Source organism: Peromyscus maniculatus, chromosome 2 (assembly GCF_049852395.1).
Source record: "Peromyscus maniculatus bairdii isolate BWxNUB_F1_BW_parent chromosome 2, HU_Pman_BW_mat_3.1, whole genome shotgun sequence".
Taxonomy (NCBI): Eukaryota; Metazoa; Chordata; class Mammalia; order Rodentia; family Cricetidae; genus Peromyscus; species Peromyscus maniculatus.
The window spans coordinates 109797350-109816392 of record NC_134853.1 but is presented as its reverse complement, the minus strand read 5'-3'; the positions used below and the strand labels follow the sequence as shown (position 1 = coordinate 109816392).

Below are 19043 nucleotides of genomic sequence, written 5' to 3'. Positions count from 1 at the left end.
CCGTCCTGCTTGCCCTCAGGACCTGGGAACCTGGGGGGCCGGGAAGTGGAGGTGGGAAAGAGGAGAGCTCGGCCCGGAAAGGAAGAGGGTCCCAAAGAGGGCACCGGTCCTGGCTCCTCCATTGTGCCTGAACCAGCCAGTGCTGACCTCAGCCCAGAGGGACTTGAAGCAGGAGGATCGCGCTCCTGCTGGGCAACTCTCTGCCTTCTTTTGCTTGAACCACACACTCAGCCCAATGGCATTTCCTGTCCTTGGATAGAGAGCCCCTTGCTCTGCCTCAGTGTGCTTTCTTGAAGTGACCCAATCTCTGGTACTCCTCAGATCCACTGTCCCTCTGGAACCGAAACACAAGTTTGAACACCCTCCTTGTGACTGGACCCGCCCTGCATCCGCCCTCCCACACCCGGATTATGACGATGTCCTCTGCTTCTCAGCATACTTTCAGAAATTCTTTCGCTTGGGGTCTAAGGAGTTTTAGAGATTGTTGGCTTCTCTCTTTATTTTATTTTATTTCATTTTATTTTACTTTTTTATTTCATTTCATTTCACTTTATTTTATTTTTTTTTAAATATTTTTTCTCTCTTCCTGGCTCTATTGATCTCTCTCTCAGTCTCTCTTGAAATGTTTAGTCAGATCTCTACTGTCTTTAGCTGAATGGTCTCAAAGCATTGGCCTTGGGCTCCTCTTTCAGGCCTGAGGATCCGAGGGCTTCTCTGCTGTTTCAGTTGGTGGAGCCTGGTGACTCTGATGGAGGTTTGCTGGGAAGCAGTGCAGGCCAACCTGACCCCGCTGTTTGCCCAGCAGGCTGTCAGGAGTTCCCAGTGCCTCCTTTGCCCTTCTTCCCCCCACCAGCGCTGTTCCCGGAGGGAGGGCCTGTGTCCCTCTGCCTCTCACCCTTCTTCACTCCCAAGGACACAGGACCCCAGGAGTCAGTCCGCCCTGCTCAGCTGCCTTCTCCTCTTCCCCAGACAACTTCATGGATCCAGGGCAGACCCGCAGACACTCTGCTCCCAAGAGGCCGACCTCAGGCACAACAGCAGCACCTGCACAGGTGGTTTTTAGAAGACTGAGAGCAGGGAAGGCACCAGGGTCTCTCAACTCCCAAGAACTGCAAACACTGAACAAGAATGGGAAAGGGGCATGCAGGGGCGGTGGGGAACTGACTCTGCCTTGGAAGCTGAATGAAGTGCCAGGGGACCACAGGCACTGGCAAGTTCCAGAAGCCACCTGCTAGGTATCCACAGCATCTCTTGCACCTACCTGCCTCTCCAGGAAAAGCCTCAGACCCTGAGCCACAGTGCTCACCTCTCTCTGGCTGTGCTGCTTGGTGTACTCTGAGCTTCTTGTTGGGATTCGAACACTTTTTCAATAATCCTGGGTGCTTGTTCCAGTGGGACAGGGGTGGCCTGTGGGGCACCTGAGCTCTTGGGCTTCTCAGTGGGTTTACAGTCGTCAGCTGATCATTTTGGCCAGGGAAGACCTGGGTCTGCATGAGGCATGGCTCTCTTCTCTTGGGATGGCCTACAATGGGACCTTTGGAGGAGAGGAAGGCTAGGCACTGGCTGACCCCTCAGCAGGAGCTCCTAGGAAAGTTGTGCGAGGAGACTTCCCAGGGATGTGTTTCAAACTCAGTCTTGAGCCCAGTGTCCTGTCTTGGAATTCTGCTCATTGTGGGGAATGGATCAGTAAGGGGAGCCTGGGAGGTGAATGTGGCCTGGCAGTGGAGTAGGCAGCTGGGGACAGAGGATAGGAGAGCAGAAGTCAGCCTTCACTTCTCTCTAGGTGGCTCTTAGTGAGCATCAGCAGCAGAACCAAGAACTCGGAACTCAGAGGAGAGCCTGAGGAGTGTGGCAGGAACCTGGCTAGTGCGCCCTGCTGACTCCACGAATCCCAGCCCTGACTTTAGAGAGAAGGAGTCCAGGAAGACTGCAAGGCTGCCTGGCCGGCCAGTGTGCTGTCTGGGTCACTGTGGTGCCCTGCAAGGACTTCCATGATCGGGCCTTCCCCCACCTCACCTCCTGGGGCCTTTGGCTCAGCTTGTCTATGGGTGGCCAGGTGTCCCCACCACCAAACACACACACACACACACACACACACACACACACACACACACACACACACTCCTACACTCAACAGCCTAGATCCCTGCCTGAGTCCGTCTACTGCAGTGCTTCTTGAAAGTCACCTAGAGTCTGTGAAGTTGAATAGCTGACATCTTGTGTGAGTCTCAATGTCCAAACCAGGCCCATATTGCTATTTTCCGCACCTGTGTGTCTCCACAGGACAAAGGGAAGGGAAAGCACAAGAGGCATGTCTGAGCACCCTGGCAAGCAGCAGTGTCACATAAGAGGGAGACCAGGAAGGGTCTCCTCGGTGTCCCTACACTTGCCTCCTCCTGCCTCTGGTCACCCAGTGGCTCGCTTTGAGCTGATCAGCGCCAGGCACTACTGTCCTGTGAGAACAGAAAGAGGCTGACAGAACAGGGCAGAGTCCTTGTGTGTCTCCTGGAGTATTAGGACGGTCTAGTTACCCGGTCCCAGTGCACCACCCCAGGTGAATCACTGGACCCTTTCTCCTAATAGAGAGATGGCCACCCATCTTGCCAACACCAGGGACACAGTCGGCGGCGACTCGTGTCTTGGACTGCACGGACACAAGCAAGGCCCAGGGCTTGCCAGAGGGCCATGCTGGCAGCATTCATCCAGGGGCTTTGCAATCCCTCTCTCTAGGGCCCTTTCAGTGAGCAAAGAGGAGGCAGCCTTCTGCCTCCAGACTCCAGACTCTTGAGTACCTAGCTAACAGAAGGAAGGCAGGACCCGCTGAGCTTCAGTCTATGCTGACACAGGAAAAATCTTTCCCACCCGTGGCTGGTGCCCGACTCCAACCAGGAATGGAAACCGATCGAGAAGATTTGGAATCATAGCTTTATTAGGAAACAGATGTGATACGACACACCCGGCCCTTCAAGTCTCCCATTGGTAGAGCGCGATGTACGATGGGATGCTTCAAAGAAATGGATGCTCTTGCCCTCGTTTTCCATTCGGACGCCTTTCATGAGGTCCCGCAGGCTACTCTCTCTGTGTGTGTTGGGTGTGGGTGTGTGTTCCGACTTGAGGCCCTGAGCATGCTGTCACCTGAGCGGCGGGGATTCCTCCATGGACCTTCTTCTCTTCTTGGGGTTTCTCTCTGCAGGCACTGGGAATGTCCTAAGGGCCACTTGCATTTCCGCTCTGATGATCTCCCACGAGCAAGGGCTGTATCCCTTTGCCTGGAGATAGCGGGAGATCCCCCAAAAGTAGGTGCGGATGGCCATGGCCAAAGGAGGTGCACAGGCTGGGCTTGGCTCCGCTGCTCTCCCCTCCAGCGCTTCCAGGCCACTCAACAGACTAGTGACAAGTTGCCCAAGCGGCCTCTCTGCCCAGGCATCTCTGCTGGCCTCTGTCGCGAAGAGCTGGAGGAGCTGCCTGAGCATCTCGGAGTGGCAACAGGTGGCATCTTCTTCTTTCTGCTCCCCTTGGCTGATGCGCCCTTTCTTCCAGGGGCATCTGAAATCCATTCTGTCCCGCAGGCACTGGTGGCCCGGCAGGCTTTTCAGCTGCCCTAACAACCTGGCGGTTTCCCCGCGCTGCAGGCGCAGGCTCCAAGATGCACCCCTGTCCAGTGAGCAGGCTGTGCTGCAGCCCAGCATCACTCCCAGGAGGAGGAGGAGGAGCACAGGCACCATGCCAGAGCGTAAGGATTCCGGAGCTGGCCGACAGGGGGCGGGCGCGTACAGCAAGACTGCAGACCCATTGCACACGGAGTTTTGGTTTCTACTTTAATAGTGCACACTGAAGGCTCCAGCATTGTTTGAGCTCTGGCTGACCGGACTCCGGGCTTCGCGCGAAATCGAGCGCCTCACGGGAGCCCGATCGATCGCCGGCCTCGTCCTGCCTGCGTTCTGCGGGTATGGCCCACGGAGGCCTGGAACCGAGGTGCACACGGATTCGCTTGGACAGAGGACACATTGCGGGCAAAATGTGGAGGCTCCAATCCCAGGGAGCCCCACTTTGTTTGGTTATGGTTTCCTCTGGGCTCAAACTCCCCGCGAGTGGTGCGTTTGGGAGGCGGGAGCCGTCCTGCTTGCCCTCAGGACCTGGGAACCTGGGGGGCCGGGAAGTGGAGGTGGGAAAGAGGAGAGCTCGGCCCGGAAAGGAAGAGGGTCCCCAAGAGGGCACTGGTCCTGGCTCCTCCATTGTGCCTGAACCAGCCAGCGCTGACTTCAGCCCAGAGGGACTTGAAGCAGGAGGATCGCGCTCCTGCTGGGCAACTCTCTGCCTTCTTTTGCTTGAACCACACACTCAGCCCAATGGCATTTCCTGTCCTTGGATAGAGAGCCCCTTGCTCTGCCTCAGTGTGCTTTCTTGAAGTGACCCAATCTCTGGTACTCCTCAGATCCACTGTCGCTCTGGAACCGAAACACAAGTTTGAACACCCTCCTTGTGACTGGACCCGCCCTGCATCGGCCCTCCCACACCCGGATTATGATGATGTCCTCTGCTTCTCAGCATATTTCAGAAATTCTTTTGCTTGGGGTCTAAGGAGTTTTAGAGATTGTTGGCTTCTCTCTTTATACTATTTTATTTTACTTTATTTCATTTTATTTTACTTTTTTATTTCATTTTATTTTACTTTATTTTATTTTTTTTAAATATTTTTTCTCTCTTCCTGGCTCTATTGATCTCCCTCAGTCTCTCTTGAAATGTTTAGTCAGATCTCTACTGTCTTTAGCTGAATGGTCTCAAAGCATTGGCCTTGGGCTCCTCTTTCAGGCCTGAGGATCCGAGGGCTTCTCTGCTGTTTCAGTTGGTGGAGCCTGGTAACATTGGTGGAGGTTTGTTGGGAAGCAGTGCAGGCCAACCTGACCCCGCTGTTTGCCCAGCAGGCTGTCAGGAGTTCCCAGTGCCTCCTTTGCCCTTCTTCACCCCACCAGCGCTGTTCCCGGAGGGAGGGCCTGTGTCCCTCTGCCTCTCACCCTTCTTCACTCCCAAGGACACCGGACCCCAGGAGTCAGTCCGCCCTGCTCAGCTGCCTTCTCCTCTTCCCCAGACAACTTCATGGCTCCAGGGCAGACCCGCGGACACTCTGCTCCCAGGAGGCTGACCTCAGGCACAACAGCAGCACCTGCACAGGTGGTTTTTAGAAGACTGAGAGCAGGGAAAGCACCAGGGTCTCTCAACTCCCAAGAACTGCAAACACTGAACAAGAATGGGAAAGGGGCATGCAGGGGCGGTGGGGAAGCTGAATGAAGTGCCAGGGGACCACAGGCACTGGCAAGTTCCAGAAGCCACCTGCTAGGTATCCGCAGCATCTCTTGCACCTACCTGCCTCTCCAGGAAAAGCCTCAGACCCTGAGCCACAGTGCTCACCTCTCTCTGGCTGTGCTGCTTGGTGTACTCTGAGCTTCTTGTTGGGATTCGAACACTTTTTCAATAATCCTGGGTGCTCGTTCCAGTGGGACAGGGGTGGCCTGTGGGGCACCTGAGCTCTTGGGCTTCTCAGTGGGTTCACAGTCGTCAGCTGATCATTTTGGCCAGGGAAGACCTGGGTCTGCATGAGGCATGGCTCTCTTCTCTTGGGATGGCCTACAATGGGACCTTTGGAGGAGAGGAAGGCTAGGCACTGGCTGACCCCTCAGCAGGAGCTCCTAGGAAAGTTGTGTGAGGAGACTTCCCAGGGATGTGTTTCAAACTCAGTCTTGAGCCCAGTGTCCTGTCTTGGAATTCTGCTCATTGTGGGGGAATGGATCAGTAAGGGGAGCCTGGGAGGTGAATGTGGCCTGGCAGTGGAGTAGGCAGCTGGGGACAGAGGATAGGAGAGCAGAAGTCAGCCTTCACTTCTCGGTGGCTCTTAGTGAGCATCAGCAGCAGAACCAAGAACTCGGAACTCAGAGGAGAGCCTGAGGAGTGTGGCAGGAACCTGGCTAGTGCGCCCTGCGGATTCCACGTATCCCAGCCCTGACTTTAGAGAGAAGGAGTCCAGGAAGACTGCAAGGCTGCCTGGCCGGCCAGTGTGCTGTCTGGGTCACTGTGGTGCCCTGCAAGGACTTCCATGATCGGGCCTTCCCCCACCTCACCTCCTGGGGCCTTTGGCTCAGCTTGTCTATGGGTGGCCAGGCGTCCCCGCCACCAAACACACACACACACACACACACACACACACACACACACACACACACACTCCTACACTCAACAGCCTAGATCCCTGCCTGAGTCCGTCTACTGCAGTGCTTCTTGAAAGTCACCTAGAGTCTGTGAAGTTGAATAGCTGACATCTTCTGTGAGTCTCAATCTCCAAACCAGGCCCATATTGCTATTTTCTGCACCTGTGTGTCTCCACAGGACAAAGGGAAGGGAAAGCACAAGAGGCATGTCTGAGCACCCTGGCAAGCAGCAGTGTCACATAAGAGGGAGACCAGGAAGGGTCTCCTCGGTGTCCCTACACTTGCCTCCTCCTGCCTCTGGTCACCCAGTGGCTCGCTTTGTGCTGATCAGCGCAAGGCACTACTGTCCTGTGAGAACAGAAAGAGGCTGACAGAACAGGGCAGAGTACTTGTTTGTCTCCTGGAGTATTAGGACGGTCTAGTTACCCGGTCCCAGTGCACCACCCCAGGTGAATCACTGGACCCTTTCTCCTAATAGAGAGATGGCCACCCATCTTTCCAACACCAGGGACACAGTCGGCGGCGGCGACTCGTGTCTTGGACTGCCGGGACACAAGCAAGGCCCAGGCCTTGCCAGAGGGCCATGCTGGCAGCATTCATCCAGGGGCTTTGCAATCCCTCTCTCTAGGGCCCTTTCAGTGAGCAAAGAGGAGGCAGCCTTCTGCCTCCAGACTCCAGACTCTTGAGTTCCTAGCTAACAGAAGGAAGGCAGGACCCGCTGAGCTTCAGTCTATGCTGACACAGGAAAAATCTTTCCCACCCGTGGCTGGTGCCCGACCCCAACCAGGAATGGAAACCGATCGAGAAGATTTGGAATCATAGCTTTATTAGGAAACAGATGTGATATGACACACCCGGCCCTTCAAGTCTCCCATTGGTAGAGCGCGATGTACGATGGGATGCTTCAAAGAAATGGATGCTCTTGCCCTCGTTTTCCATTCGGACGCCTTTCATGAGGTCCCGCAGGCGACTCTCTGTGTGTGTGTTGGGTGTGGGTGTGTGTTCCGACTTGAGGCCCTGAGCATGCTGTCACCTGAGCGGCAGGGATTCCTCCATGGACCTTCTTCTCTTCTTGGGGTTTCTCTCTGCAGGCACTGGGAATGTCCTAAGGGCCACTTGCATTTCTGCTCTGATGATCTCCCACGAGCAAGGGCTGTATCCCTTTGCCTGGAGATAGCGGGAGATCCCCCAAAAGTAGGTGCGGATGGCCATGGCCAAAGGAGGTGCACAGGCTGGGCTTGGCTCCGCTGCTCTCCCCTCCAGCGCTTCCAGGCCACTCAACAGACTAGTGACAAGTTGCCCAAGCGGCCTCTCTGCCCAGGCATCTCTGCTGGCCTCTGTCGCGAAGAGCTGGAGGAGCTGCCTGAGCATCTCGGAGTGGCAACAGGTGGCATCTTCTTCTTTCTGCTCCCCTTGGCTGATGCGCCCTTTCTTCCAGGGACATCTGAAATCCATTCTGTCCCGCAGGCACTGGTGGCCCCGCAGGCTTTTCAGCTGCCCTAACAACCTGGCGCTTTCCCCGCGCTGCAGGCGCAGGCTCCAAGATGCACCCCTGTCCAGTGAGCAGGCTGTGCTGCAGCCCAGCATCACTCCCAGGAGGAGGAGGAGCACAGGCACCATGCCAGAGCGTAAGGATTCCGGAGCTGGCCGACAGGGGGCGGGCGCGTACAGCAAGACTGCAGACCCATTGCGCACGGAGTTTTGGTTTCTACTTTAATAGTGCACACTGAAGGCTCCAGCATTGTTTGAGCTCTGGCTGACCGGACTCCGGGCTTCGCGCGAAATCGAGCGCCTCACGGGAGCCCGATCGATCGCCGGCCTCGTCCTGCCTGCGTTCTGCGGGTATGGCCCACGGAGGCCTGGAACCGAGGTGCACACGGATTCGCTTGGACAGAGGACACATTGCGGGCAAAATGTGGAGGCTCCAATCCCAGGGAGCCCCACTTTGTTTGGTTATGGTTTCCTCTGGGCTCAAACTCCCCGCGAGTGGTGCGTTTGGGAGGCGGGAGCCGTCCTGCTTGCCCTCAGGACCTGGGAACCTGGGGGGCCGGGAAGTGGAGGTGGGAAAGAGGAGAGCTCGGCCCGGAAAGGAAGAGGGTCCCCAAGAGGGCACTGGTCCTGGCTCCTCCATTGTGCCTGAACCAGCCAGTGCTGACTTCAGCCCAGAGGGACTTGAAGCAGGAGGATCGCGCTCCTGCTGGGCAACTCTCTGCCTTCTTTTGCTTGAACCACACACTCAGCCCAATGGCATTTCCTGTCCGCGGATAGAGAGCCCCTTGCTCTGCCTCAGTGTGCTTTCTTGAAGTGACCCAATCTCTGGTACTCCTCAGATCCACTGTCCCTCTGGAACCGAAACACAAGTTTGAACACCCTCCTTGTGACTGGACCCGCCCTGCATCGGCCCTCCCCCACCCGGATTATGATGATGTCCTCTGCTTCTCAGCATATTTCAGAAATTCTTTCGCTTGGGGTCTAAGGAGTTTTAGAGATTGTTGGCTTCTCTCTTTATACTATTTTATTTTACTTTATTTCATTTTATTTTACTTTTTTATTTCATTTTATTTTACTTTTTTATTTCATTTTATTTTACTTTATTTTATTTTTTTTTAAATATTTTTTTCTCTCTTCCTGGCTCTATTGATCTCTCTCTCAGTCTCTCTTGAAATGTTTTGTCAGATCTCTACTGTCTTTAGCTGAATGGTCTCAAAGCATTGGCCTTGGGCTCCTCTTTCAGGCCTGAGGATCCGAGGGCTTCTCTGCTGTTTCAGTTGGTGGAGCCTGGTGACTCTGATGGAGGTTTGCTGGGAAGCAGTGCAGGCCAACCTGACCCCGCTGTTTGCCCAGCAGGCTTTCAGGAGTTCCCAGTGCCTCCTTTGCCCTTCTTCACCCCACAAGCGCTGTTCCCGGAGGGAGGGCCTGTGTCCCTCTGCCTCTCACCCTTCTTCACTCCCAAGGACACCGGACCCCAGGAGTCAGTCCACCCTGCTCAGCTGCCTTCTCCTCTTCCCCAGACAACTTCATGGCTGCAGGGAAGACCCGCGGACACTCTGCTCCCAAGAGCCCGACCTCAGGCACAACAGCAGCACCTGCACAGGTGGTTTTTAGAAGACTGAGAGCAGGGAAAGCACCAGGGTCTCTCAACTCCCAAGAACTGCAAACACTGAACAAGAATGGGAAAGGGGCATGCAGGGGCGGTGGGGAACTGTCTCTGCCTTGGAAGCTGAATGAAGTGCCAGGGGACCACAGGCACTGGCAAGTTCCAGAAGCCACCTGCTAGGTATCCACAGCATCTCTTCCACCTGCCTGCCTCTCCAGGAAAAGCCTCAGACCCTGAGCCACAGTGCTCACCTCTCTCTGGCTGTGCTGCTTGGTGTACTCTGAGCTTCTTGTTGGGATTCGAACACTTTTTCAATAATCCTGAGTGCTCGTTCCAGTGGGAAAGGGCTGGCCTGTGGGGCACCTGAGCTCTTGGGCTTCTCAGTGTGTTCACAGTCGTCAGCTGATTATTTTGGCCAGGGAAGACCTGGGTCTGCATGAGGCATGGCTCTCTTCTCTTGGGATGGCCTACAATGGGACCTTTGGAGGAGAGGAAGGCTAGGCACTGGGTGACCCCTCAGCAGGAGCTCCTAGGAAAGTTGTGTGAGGAGACTTCCCAGGGATGTGTTTCAAACTCAGTCTTGAGCCCAGTGTCCTGTCTTGGAATTCTGCTCATTGTGGGGAATGGATCAGTAAGGGGAGCCTGGGAGGTGAATGTGGCCTGGCAGTGGAGTAGGCAGCTGGGGACAGAGGATAGGAGAGCAGAAGTCAGCCTTCACTTCTCGGTGGCTCTTAGTGAGCATCAGCAGCAGAACCAAGAACTCGGAATTCAGAGGAGAGCCTGAGGAGTGTGGCAGGAACCTGGCTAGTGTGCCCTGCCGACTCCACGAATCCCAGCCCTGAAGGAGTCCAGGAAGACTGCAAGGCTGCTTGGCCGGCCAGTGTGCTGTCTGGGTCACTGTGGTGCCCTGCAAGGACTTACATGATCGGGCCTTCCCCCACCTCACCTCCTGGGGCCTTTGGCTCAACTTGTCTATGGGTGGCCAGGCGTCCCCGCCACCAAACACACACACACACACACACACACACACACACACACACACACACACACACAAACACACACTCCTACACTCAACAGCCTAGATCCCTGCCTGAGTGTGTCTCCTGCAGTGCTTCTTGAAAGTCACCTAGAGTCTGTGAAGTTGAATAGCTGACATCTTCTGTGAGTCTCAATCTCCAAACCAGGCCCATATTGCTATTTTCCGCACCTGTGTGTCTCCACAGGACAAAGGGAAGGGAAAGCACAAGAGGCATGTCTGAGCACCCTGGCAAGCAGCAGTGTCACATAAGAGGGAGACCAGGAAGGGTCTCCTCGGTGTCCCTACACTTGCCTCCTCCTGCCTCTGGTCACCCAGTGGCTCGCTTTGTGCTGATCAGCCCAAGGCACTACTGTCCTGTGAGAACAGAAAGAGGCTGACAGAACAGGGCAGAGTCCTTGTTTGTCTCCTGGAGTATTAGTACGGTCTAGTTACCCGGTCCCAGTGCACCACCCCAGGTGAATCACTGGACCCTTTCTCCTAATAGAGAGATGGCCACCCATCTTGCCAACACCAGGGACACAGTCGGCAGCGACTCGTGTCTTTGACTGCACGGACACAAGCAAGGCCCAGGGCTTGCCAGAGGGCCATGCTGGCAGCATTCATCCAGGGGCTTTGCAATCCCTCTCTCTAGGGCCCTTTCAGTGAGCAAAGAGGAGGCAGCCTTCTGCCTCCAGACTCCAGACTCTTGAGTTCCTAGCTAACAGAAGGAAGGCAGGACCCGCTGGGTTTCAGTCCATGCTGACACAGGAAAAATCTTTCCCACCCGTGGCTGGTGCCCGACCCCAACCAGGAATGGAAACCGATCGAGAAGATTTGGAATCATAGCTTTATTAGGAAACAGATGTGATATGACACACCCGGCCCTTCAAGTCTCCCATTGGTAGAGCGCGATGTACGATGGGATGCTTCAAAGAAATGGATGCTCTTGCCCTCGTTTTCCATTCGGACGCCTTTCATGAGCTCCCGCAGGCGACTCTCTGTGTGTGTGTTGGGTGTGGGTGTGTGTTCCGACTTGAGGCCCTGAGCATGCTGTCACCTGAGCGGCGGGGATTCCTCCATGGACCTTCTTCTCTTCTTGGGCTTTCTCTCTGCAGGCACTGGGAATGTCCAAAGGGCCACTTGCGTTTCCGCTCTGATGATCTCCCACGAGCAAGGGCTGTATCCCTTTGCCTGGAGATAGCGGGAGATCCCCCAAAAGTAGGTGCGGATGGCCATGGCCAAAGGAGGTGCACAGGCTGGGCTTGGCTCCGCTGCTCTCCCCTCCAGCGCTTCCAGGCCACTCAACAGACTAGTGACAAGTTGCCCAAGCGGCCTCTCTGCCCAGGCATCTCTGCTGGCCTCTGTCGCGAAGAGCTGGAGGAGCTGCCTGAGCATCTCGGAGTGGCAACAGGTGGCATCTTCTTCTTTCTGCTCCCCTTGGCTGATGCGCCCTTTCTTCCAGGGACATCTGAAATCCATTCTGTCCCGCAGGCACTGGTGGCCCGGCAGGCTTTTCAGCTGCCCTAACAACCTGGCGGTTTCCCCGCGCTGCAGGCGCAGGCTCCAAGATGCACCCCTGTCCAGTGAGCAGGCTGTGCTGCAGCCCAGCATCACTGCCAGGAGGAGGAGGAGCACAGGCACCATGCCAGAGCGTAAGGATTCCGGAGCTGGCCGACAGGGGGCGGGCGCGTACAGCAAGACTGCAGACCCATTGCGCACGGAGTTTTGGTTTCTACTTTAATAGTGCACACTGAAGGCTCCAGCATTGTTTGGGCTCTGGCTGACCGGACTCCTGGCTTCGCGCGAAATCGAGCGCCTCACGGGAGCCCGATCGATCGCCGGCCTCGTCCTGCCTGCGTTCTGCGGGTATGGCCCACGGAGGCCTGGAACCGAAGTGCACACGGACTCGCTTGGACAGAGGACACATTGCGGGCATAATGTGGAGGCTCCAATCCCAGGGAGCCCCACTTTGTTTGGTTATGGTTTCCTCTGGGCTCAAACTCCCCGCGAGTGGTGCGTTTGGGAGGCGGGAGCCGTTCTGCTTGCCCTCAGGACCTGGGAACCTGGGGGGCCGGGAAGTGGAGGATGGAAAGAGGAGAGCTCGGCCCGGAAAGGAAGAGTGTCCCAAAGAGGGCACCGGTCCTGGCTCCTCCATTGTGCCTGAACCAGCCAGAGCTGACTTCAGCCCAGAGGGACTTGAAGCAGGAGGATTGCGCTCCTGCTGGGCAACTCTCTGCCTTCTTTTGCTTGAACCACACACTCAGCCCAATGGCATTTCCTGTCCTTGGATAGAGAGCCCCTTGCTCTGCCTCAGTGTGCTTTCTTGAAGTGACCCAATCTCTGGTACTCCTCAGATCCACTGTCCCTCTGGAACGGAAACACAAGTTTGAACACCCTCCTTGTGACTGGACCCGCCCTGCATCGGCCCTCCCCCACCCGGATTATGACGATGTCCTCTGCTTCTCAGCATACTTTCAGAAATTCTTTCGCTTGGGGTCTAAGGAGTTTTAGAGATTGTTGGCTTCTCTCTTTATACTATTTTATTTTACTTTATTTCATTTTATTTTACTTTTTTATTTCATTTTATTTTACTTTATTTTATTTTTTTTAAAATATTTTTTCTCTCTTCCTGGCTCTATTGATCTCTCTCTCAGTCTCTCTTGAAATGTTTAGTCAGATCTCTACTGTCTTTAGCTGAATGGTCTCAAAGCATTGGCCTTGGGCTCCTCTTTCAGGCCTGAGGATCCGAGGGCTTCTCTGCTGTTTCAGTTGGTGGAGCCTGGTGACTCTGATGGAGGTTTGCTGGGAAGCAGTGCAGGCCAACCTGACCCCGCTGTTTGCCCAGCAGGCTTTCAGGAGTTCCCAGTGCCTCCTTTGCCCTTCTTCACCCCACCAGCGCTGTTCCCGGAGGGAGGGCCTGTGTCCCTCTGCCTCTCACCCTTCTTCACTCCCAAGGACACCGGACCCCAGGAGTCAGTCCGCCCTGCTCAGCTGCCTTCTCCTCTTCCCCAGACAACTTCATGGCTCCAGGGCAGACCCGCGGACACTCTGCTCCCAGGAGGCTGACCTCAGGCACAACAGCAGCACCTGCACAGGTGGTTTTTAGAAGACTGAGAGCAGGGAAAGCACCAGGGTCTCTCAACTCCCAAGAACTGCAAACACTGAACAAGAATGGGAAAGGGGCATGCAGGGGCGGTGGGGAAGCTGAATGAAGTGCCAGGGGACCACAGGCACTGGCAAGTTCCAGAAGCCACCTGCTAGGTATCCGCAGCATCTCTTGCACCTACCTGCCTCTCCAGGAAAAGCCTCAGACCCTGAGCCACAGTGCTCACCTCTCTCTGGCTGTGCTGCTTGGTGTACTCTGAGCTTCTTGTTGGGATTCGAACACTTTTTCAATAATCCTGGGTGCTCGTTCCAGTGGGACAGGGGTGGCCTGTGGGGCACCTGAGCTCTTGGGCTTCTCAGTGGGTTCACAGTCGTCAGCTGATCATTTTGGCCAGGGAAGACCTGGGTCTGCATGAGGCATGGCTCTCTTCTCTTGGGATGGCCTACAATGGGACCTTTGGAGGAGAGGAAGGCTAGGCACTGGCTGACCCCTCAGCAGGAGCTCCTAGGAAAGTTGTGTGAGGAGACTTCCCAGGGATGTGTTTCAAACTCAGTCTTGAGCCCAGTGTCCTGTCTTGGAATTCTGCTCATTGTGGGGAATGGATCAGTAAGGGGAGCCTGGGAGGTGAATGTGGCCTGGCAGTGGAGTAGGCAGCTGGGGACAGAGGATAGGAGAGCAGAAGTCAGCCTTCACTTCTCGGTGGCTCTTAGTGAGCATCAGCAGCAGAACCAAGAACTCGGAACTCAGAGGAGAGCCTGAGGAGTGTGGCAGGAACCTGGCTAGTGCGCCCTGCCGACTCCACGTATCCCAGCCCTGACTTTAGAGAGAAGGAGTCCAGGAAGACTGCACGGCTGCCTGGCCGGCCAGTGTGCTGTCTGGGTCACTGTGGTGCCCTGCAAGGACTTACATGATCGGGCCTTCCCCCACCTCACCTCCTGGGGCCTTTGGCTCAGCTTGTCTATGGGTGGCCAGGCGTCCCCGCCACCAAACACACACATACACACACACACACACACACACACACACACACACACACACACACAGACACTCCTACACTCAACAGCCTAGATCCCTGCCTGAGTCCGTCTACTGCAGTGCTTCTTGAAAGTCACCTAGAGTCTGTGAAGTTGAATAGCTGACATCTTCTGTGAGTCTCAATCTCCAAACCAGGCCCATATTGCTATTTTCCGCACCTGTGTGTCTCCACAGGACAAAGGGAAGGGAAAGCACAAGAGGCATGTCTGAGCACCTTGGCAAGCAGCAGTGTCACATAAGAGGGAGACCAGGAAGGGTCTCCTCGGTGTCCCTACACTTGCCTCCTCCTGCCTCTGGTCACCCAGTGGCTCGCTTTGTGCTGATCAGCGCAAGGCACTACTGTCCTTTGAGAACATAAGGAGGCTGACAGAACAGGGCAGAGTCCTTGTTTGTCTCCTGGAGTATTAGGACGGTCTAGTTACCCGGTCCCAGTGCACCACCTCAGGTGAATCACTGGACCCTTTCTCCTAATAGAGAGATGGCCATCCATCATGCCAACACCAGGGACACAGTCGGCGGCGGCGACTCGTGTCTTGGACTGCACGGACACAAGCAAGGCCCAGGGCTTGCCAGAGGGCCATGCTGGCAGCATTCATCCAGGGGCTTTGCAATCCCTCTCTCTACGGCCCTTTCAGTGAGCAAAGAAGAGGCAGCCTTCTGCCTCCAGACTCCAGACTCTTGAGTTCCTAGCTAACAGAAGGAAGGCAGGACCCGCTGAGCTTCAGTCTATGCTGACACAGGAAAAATCTTTCCCACCCGTGGCTGGTGCCCGACCCCAACCAGGAATGGAAACCGATCGAGAAGATTTGGAATCAAGGCTTTATTAGGAAACAGATGTGATATGACACACCCGGCCCTTCAAGTCTCCCATTGGTAGAGCGCGATGTACGATGGCATGCTTCAAAGAAATGGATGCTCTTGCCCTCGTTTTCCATTCGGACGCCTTTCATGAGGTCCCAGAGGTGACTCTCTCTGTGTGTGTTGGGTGTGGGTGTGTGTTCCGACTTGCGGCCATGAGCATGCTGTCACCTGAGCGGCGGGGATTCCTCCATGGACCTTCTTCTCTTCTTGGGGTTTCTCTCTGCAGGCACTGGGAATGTCCTAAGGGCCACTTGCATTTCTGCTCTGATGATCTCCCACGAGCAAGAGCTGTATCCCTTTGCCTGGAGATAGCGGGAGATCCCCCAAAAGTAGGTGCGGATGGCCATGGCCAAAGGAGGTGCACAGGCTGGGCTTGGCTCCGCTGCTCTCCCCTCCAGCGCTTCCAGGCCACTCAACAGACTAGTGACAAGTTGCCCAAGCGGCCTCTCTGCCCAGGCATCTCTGCTGGCCTCTGTCGCGAAGAGCTGGAGGAGCTGCCTGAGCATCTCGGAGTGGCAACAGGTGGCATCTTCTTCTTTCTGCTCCCCTTGGCTGATGCGCCCTTTCTTCCAGGGACATCTGAAATCCATTCTGTCCCGCAGGCACTGGTGGCCCGGCAGGCTTTTCAGCTGCCCTAACAACCTGGCGGTTTCCCCGCGCTGCAGGCGCAGGCTCCAAGATGCACCCCTGTCCAGTGAGCAGGCTGTGCTGCAGCCCAGCATCACTCCCAGGACGAGGGGGAGCACAGGCACCATGCCAGAGCGTAAGGATTCCGGAGCTGGCCGACAGGGGGCGCGCTTGTAATGCAACACTGCAGACCCATTGAGCATGGAGTATTGGTTTCTGCTTTAATAGTGCACACTGAAGGCTCCAGCATTGGTTGGCCTTGGCTGACCGGGCTCCTGGCTTAGCCGGAAATGGAGTGCCTCACAGGAGCCCGATTGATGGCCACCCTCGTCCTGCCTGCGTTCTGCGGGTATGGCCCCACCGGGGCCTGGAACCGAAGTGCACATGGACTCGCTTGGACAGAGGACACATTGCGGGCAAAATGTGGAGGCTCCAATCCCACGGAGCCCCACTTTGTTTGTTTTTGTTTTCCTCTGGGCTCCACCTTCCAGCGATTGGTGTGTTTTATAGGCAGGAGCCTTGCTCCTCTCCCTCAGGAGATGGGAACCAGGGGGACCGGGAAGAGGAGGTGTGAAAGAGGAGAGCTTGGCCAGGAAAGGAAAGTGTCTCAAATAGGGCACGGGTCTTGGCTTGCCCCATGACTGTGAACCAGCCAGTGCTGACTTAGTGCAGAGGGACTTGAAGCAGGAGGATCGCGCTCCTCCTGGGCAGCTCTCTGCTTTCTTTTGCTTGAACCACACACTCAGCCCAATGGCCTTTCCTGTGGTTGGATAGATAGCTCCTTGCTCTGCCTCAGTGTGGTTTCTTGAAGTGACCCAGTCTCTTGTATTTCTCAGATCCACTGTCTATCTGAAACAGAAACAGACCTTTTAACTTCCTCCCCAATACCCTCTCTGCACCCTCCTCCACTTCTGTATTGTTATGATGTCCTCTCCTAATATATTTTGAGAATTCTTTGTATATCTTTGGAATTCTCTGATATGTTGGCATCTCTTTTTAGTTATTTATTTGTTTTTGTTTCTTTCTTCCCTGGCTACATATATTTCTCCCTCCCTCTCTCCTTAAATGTTTAGTCTGATCTCTACTCTGTTTAGGTGAATGGTCTTAATACTTGGGTGTTTTGCTCCTCCTGGAGGCCTTAAGCTCCATGTGCCCGTGCCCTGTCAGTTACTGGAGTCTGGTGATAACTCTGAAATATTTGCTGTGAAGCAGTCCATAAACATTTTATTCTGTCGGTCTTCTGATTATGTGTTTCTCTTTTTTTTTCAAGTTTATCATTTCTTCCCTTGTTACATCTCTGTGGATATATTTTTTTCATTTTTTGTCAATCGAATTTTTGCATCCACATTTTACTCATGACTTACATTTGCATATAATGTTTCCCAAATCTACATATACTTAAAAGTATGTTCTTCTTGGTTCTCTCTCTTTTATATCTCATATTTTCACTTAAGGAATGCTCTGTCTTTCTTTTCTGAATGCTAAACTCCTTTGATTATTGTGCACAATGTTAATCGAATTTGCCTTTCTGTGCAGTTTTCTTACTGGTTTCCATTTTTGTGTTTTCTACTTATTGTCATTAGATTGTAGTCTATCTTAGTTTATAGATGGGCAGTAGATAGTTTTTCCTATTTATTAAGTTTATTTTCATTCTATTCATGTTCTTAATGTACAATTAATTCTGACACCACCTTTTCTTGCTTGTTTTCTCAAGTTACATGGGTTGACTTAGTCAATGTGCAAACAGCCACAAGTTCCATCCCCATGTGGTCTTTCTTTGTAGGCTAGGGTATGCGTTGCTTTTGTGTTTATGCCTTATCTTCTTTGAGTGGTTGCAAAGATTCTTCAAATTATCTTTGAGCTTTGTCTCTATTGTCTGAGCTCTTTCCAAAGTTGTTGTGTGTAAATGTTACTGATAAAGCAGGGAGACTTATACCTGTATTCTCTCTACTCAGGCACAAAATGGATTGTCAGCCTATACATAATAGCAGCAAATAAAAATCCATTTACTGTCCTCATTACCTTGTGTGGAATCCTAATTTGGATTTATATCTCTACCCATGTCATTAATTATAGAACTATACATCCTATTGCCAATTATACTTCTGTAATTTCACGATTCAGTAGGCACCTAATGATATTCAATAATTTTTTCTCTGTATATTTTATGACAAGCTTTATTTTTTGGTTTTGAATCTTTAATAACAATTTGAAGAAAGGAAAAAGAGCACGATGCTGCAAACAGTATAAATGTGAATGTCAATGAGTGTTTCTATCTGGGACAGTGAATGTGGTTGGTTCTAATTACCAATTTTACAAATTCAATCCCTTTGGTTCAGTGTACCTATAGTAAACTATTGGTAAGTACATCCTTTGACTCAGTGTTTGGCTACATTATTTCTAACAGATTTATTTCCAGTTTAAGAGGAAACACCTCACTGGATACAATCAAGTACATCACCAGGTTCACTTGCTTTTCTTCTAGTCACTTGTGGTTTTCATAAGACACTTAAATCTTAGCTGAAGAATACCTTCAAAGAACCAATCATTTGTTTTCATTTTCAGGAAATTTCAAGGATTGTTCCAAAGTTCAGAACAACCCATTTTCTCTCAACCAAAGTAGTTTTGAAAACCAATTTATTCCAGACATTTACTTCAAAACAAGATAAGCAAAACCCCAATGAGCATCACCATGTGAGTGAACCCAAAGCCAGATGTCCACACAGGCGCCAACCTCCTGTCCTGCCTGGGGATCAAATTCTGCTTCATCAAGTCAGTGCCACAGAATTAAAGCAAAACAAACCCACTTGCATTGCAGAATACAAAAAAGGGTACATTTGTAAGTAAAAATTACTAAACTCATAGAACTGGAGTATGTCAGAGGACTAGGGTGTAGTGGAGGGTGTGACCCAGGGAGCGTCACATTTGACACTAGTATTTTGAGCTTGCTTCCACACAGCTCTGAAATGACCCGAGAACCCTTCTCTGGAAGAGCCCATGTGGTAAAAGTGGTAAAATAAATAAATAAATAAATAAACAAACAAACAAGCAAACATGAAACAAATAAAAAATTTTTAAAAACTCAGATTGGTTTTC

The 19043-nt window shown here is 53.2% G+C and overlaps 1 protein-coding gene across 1 annotated transcript; it reads right to left on the bottom strand.

Moving 5' to 3' along the window:
- Positions 1–15484: 15484 nt before the first annotated feature.
- LOC143271610 (interferon alpha-3-like) lies at positions 15485–16075 on the bottom strand. Its single transcript, XM_076563462.1, has one exon. It carries the CDS (start codon positions 16073–16075, stop codon positions 15485–15487), a length of 591 nt encoding a protein of 196 aa, XP_076419577.1.
- Positions 16076–19043: the final 2968 nt, after the last annotated feature.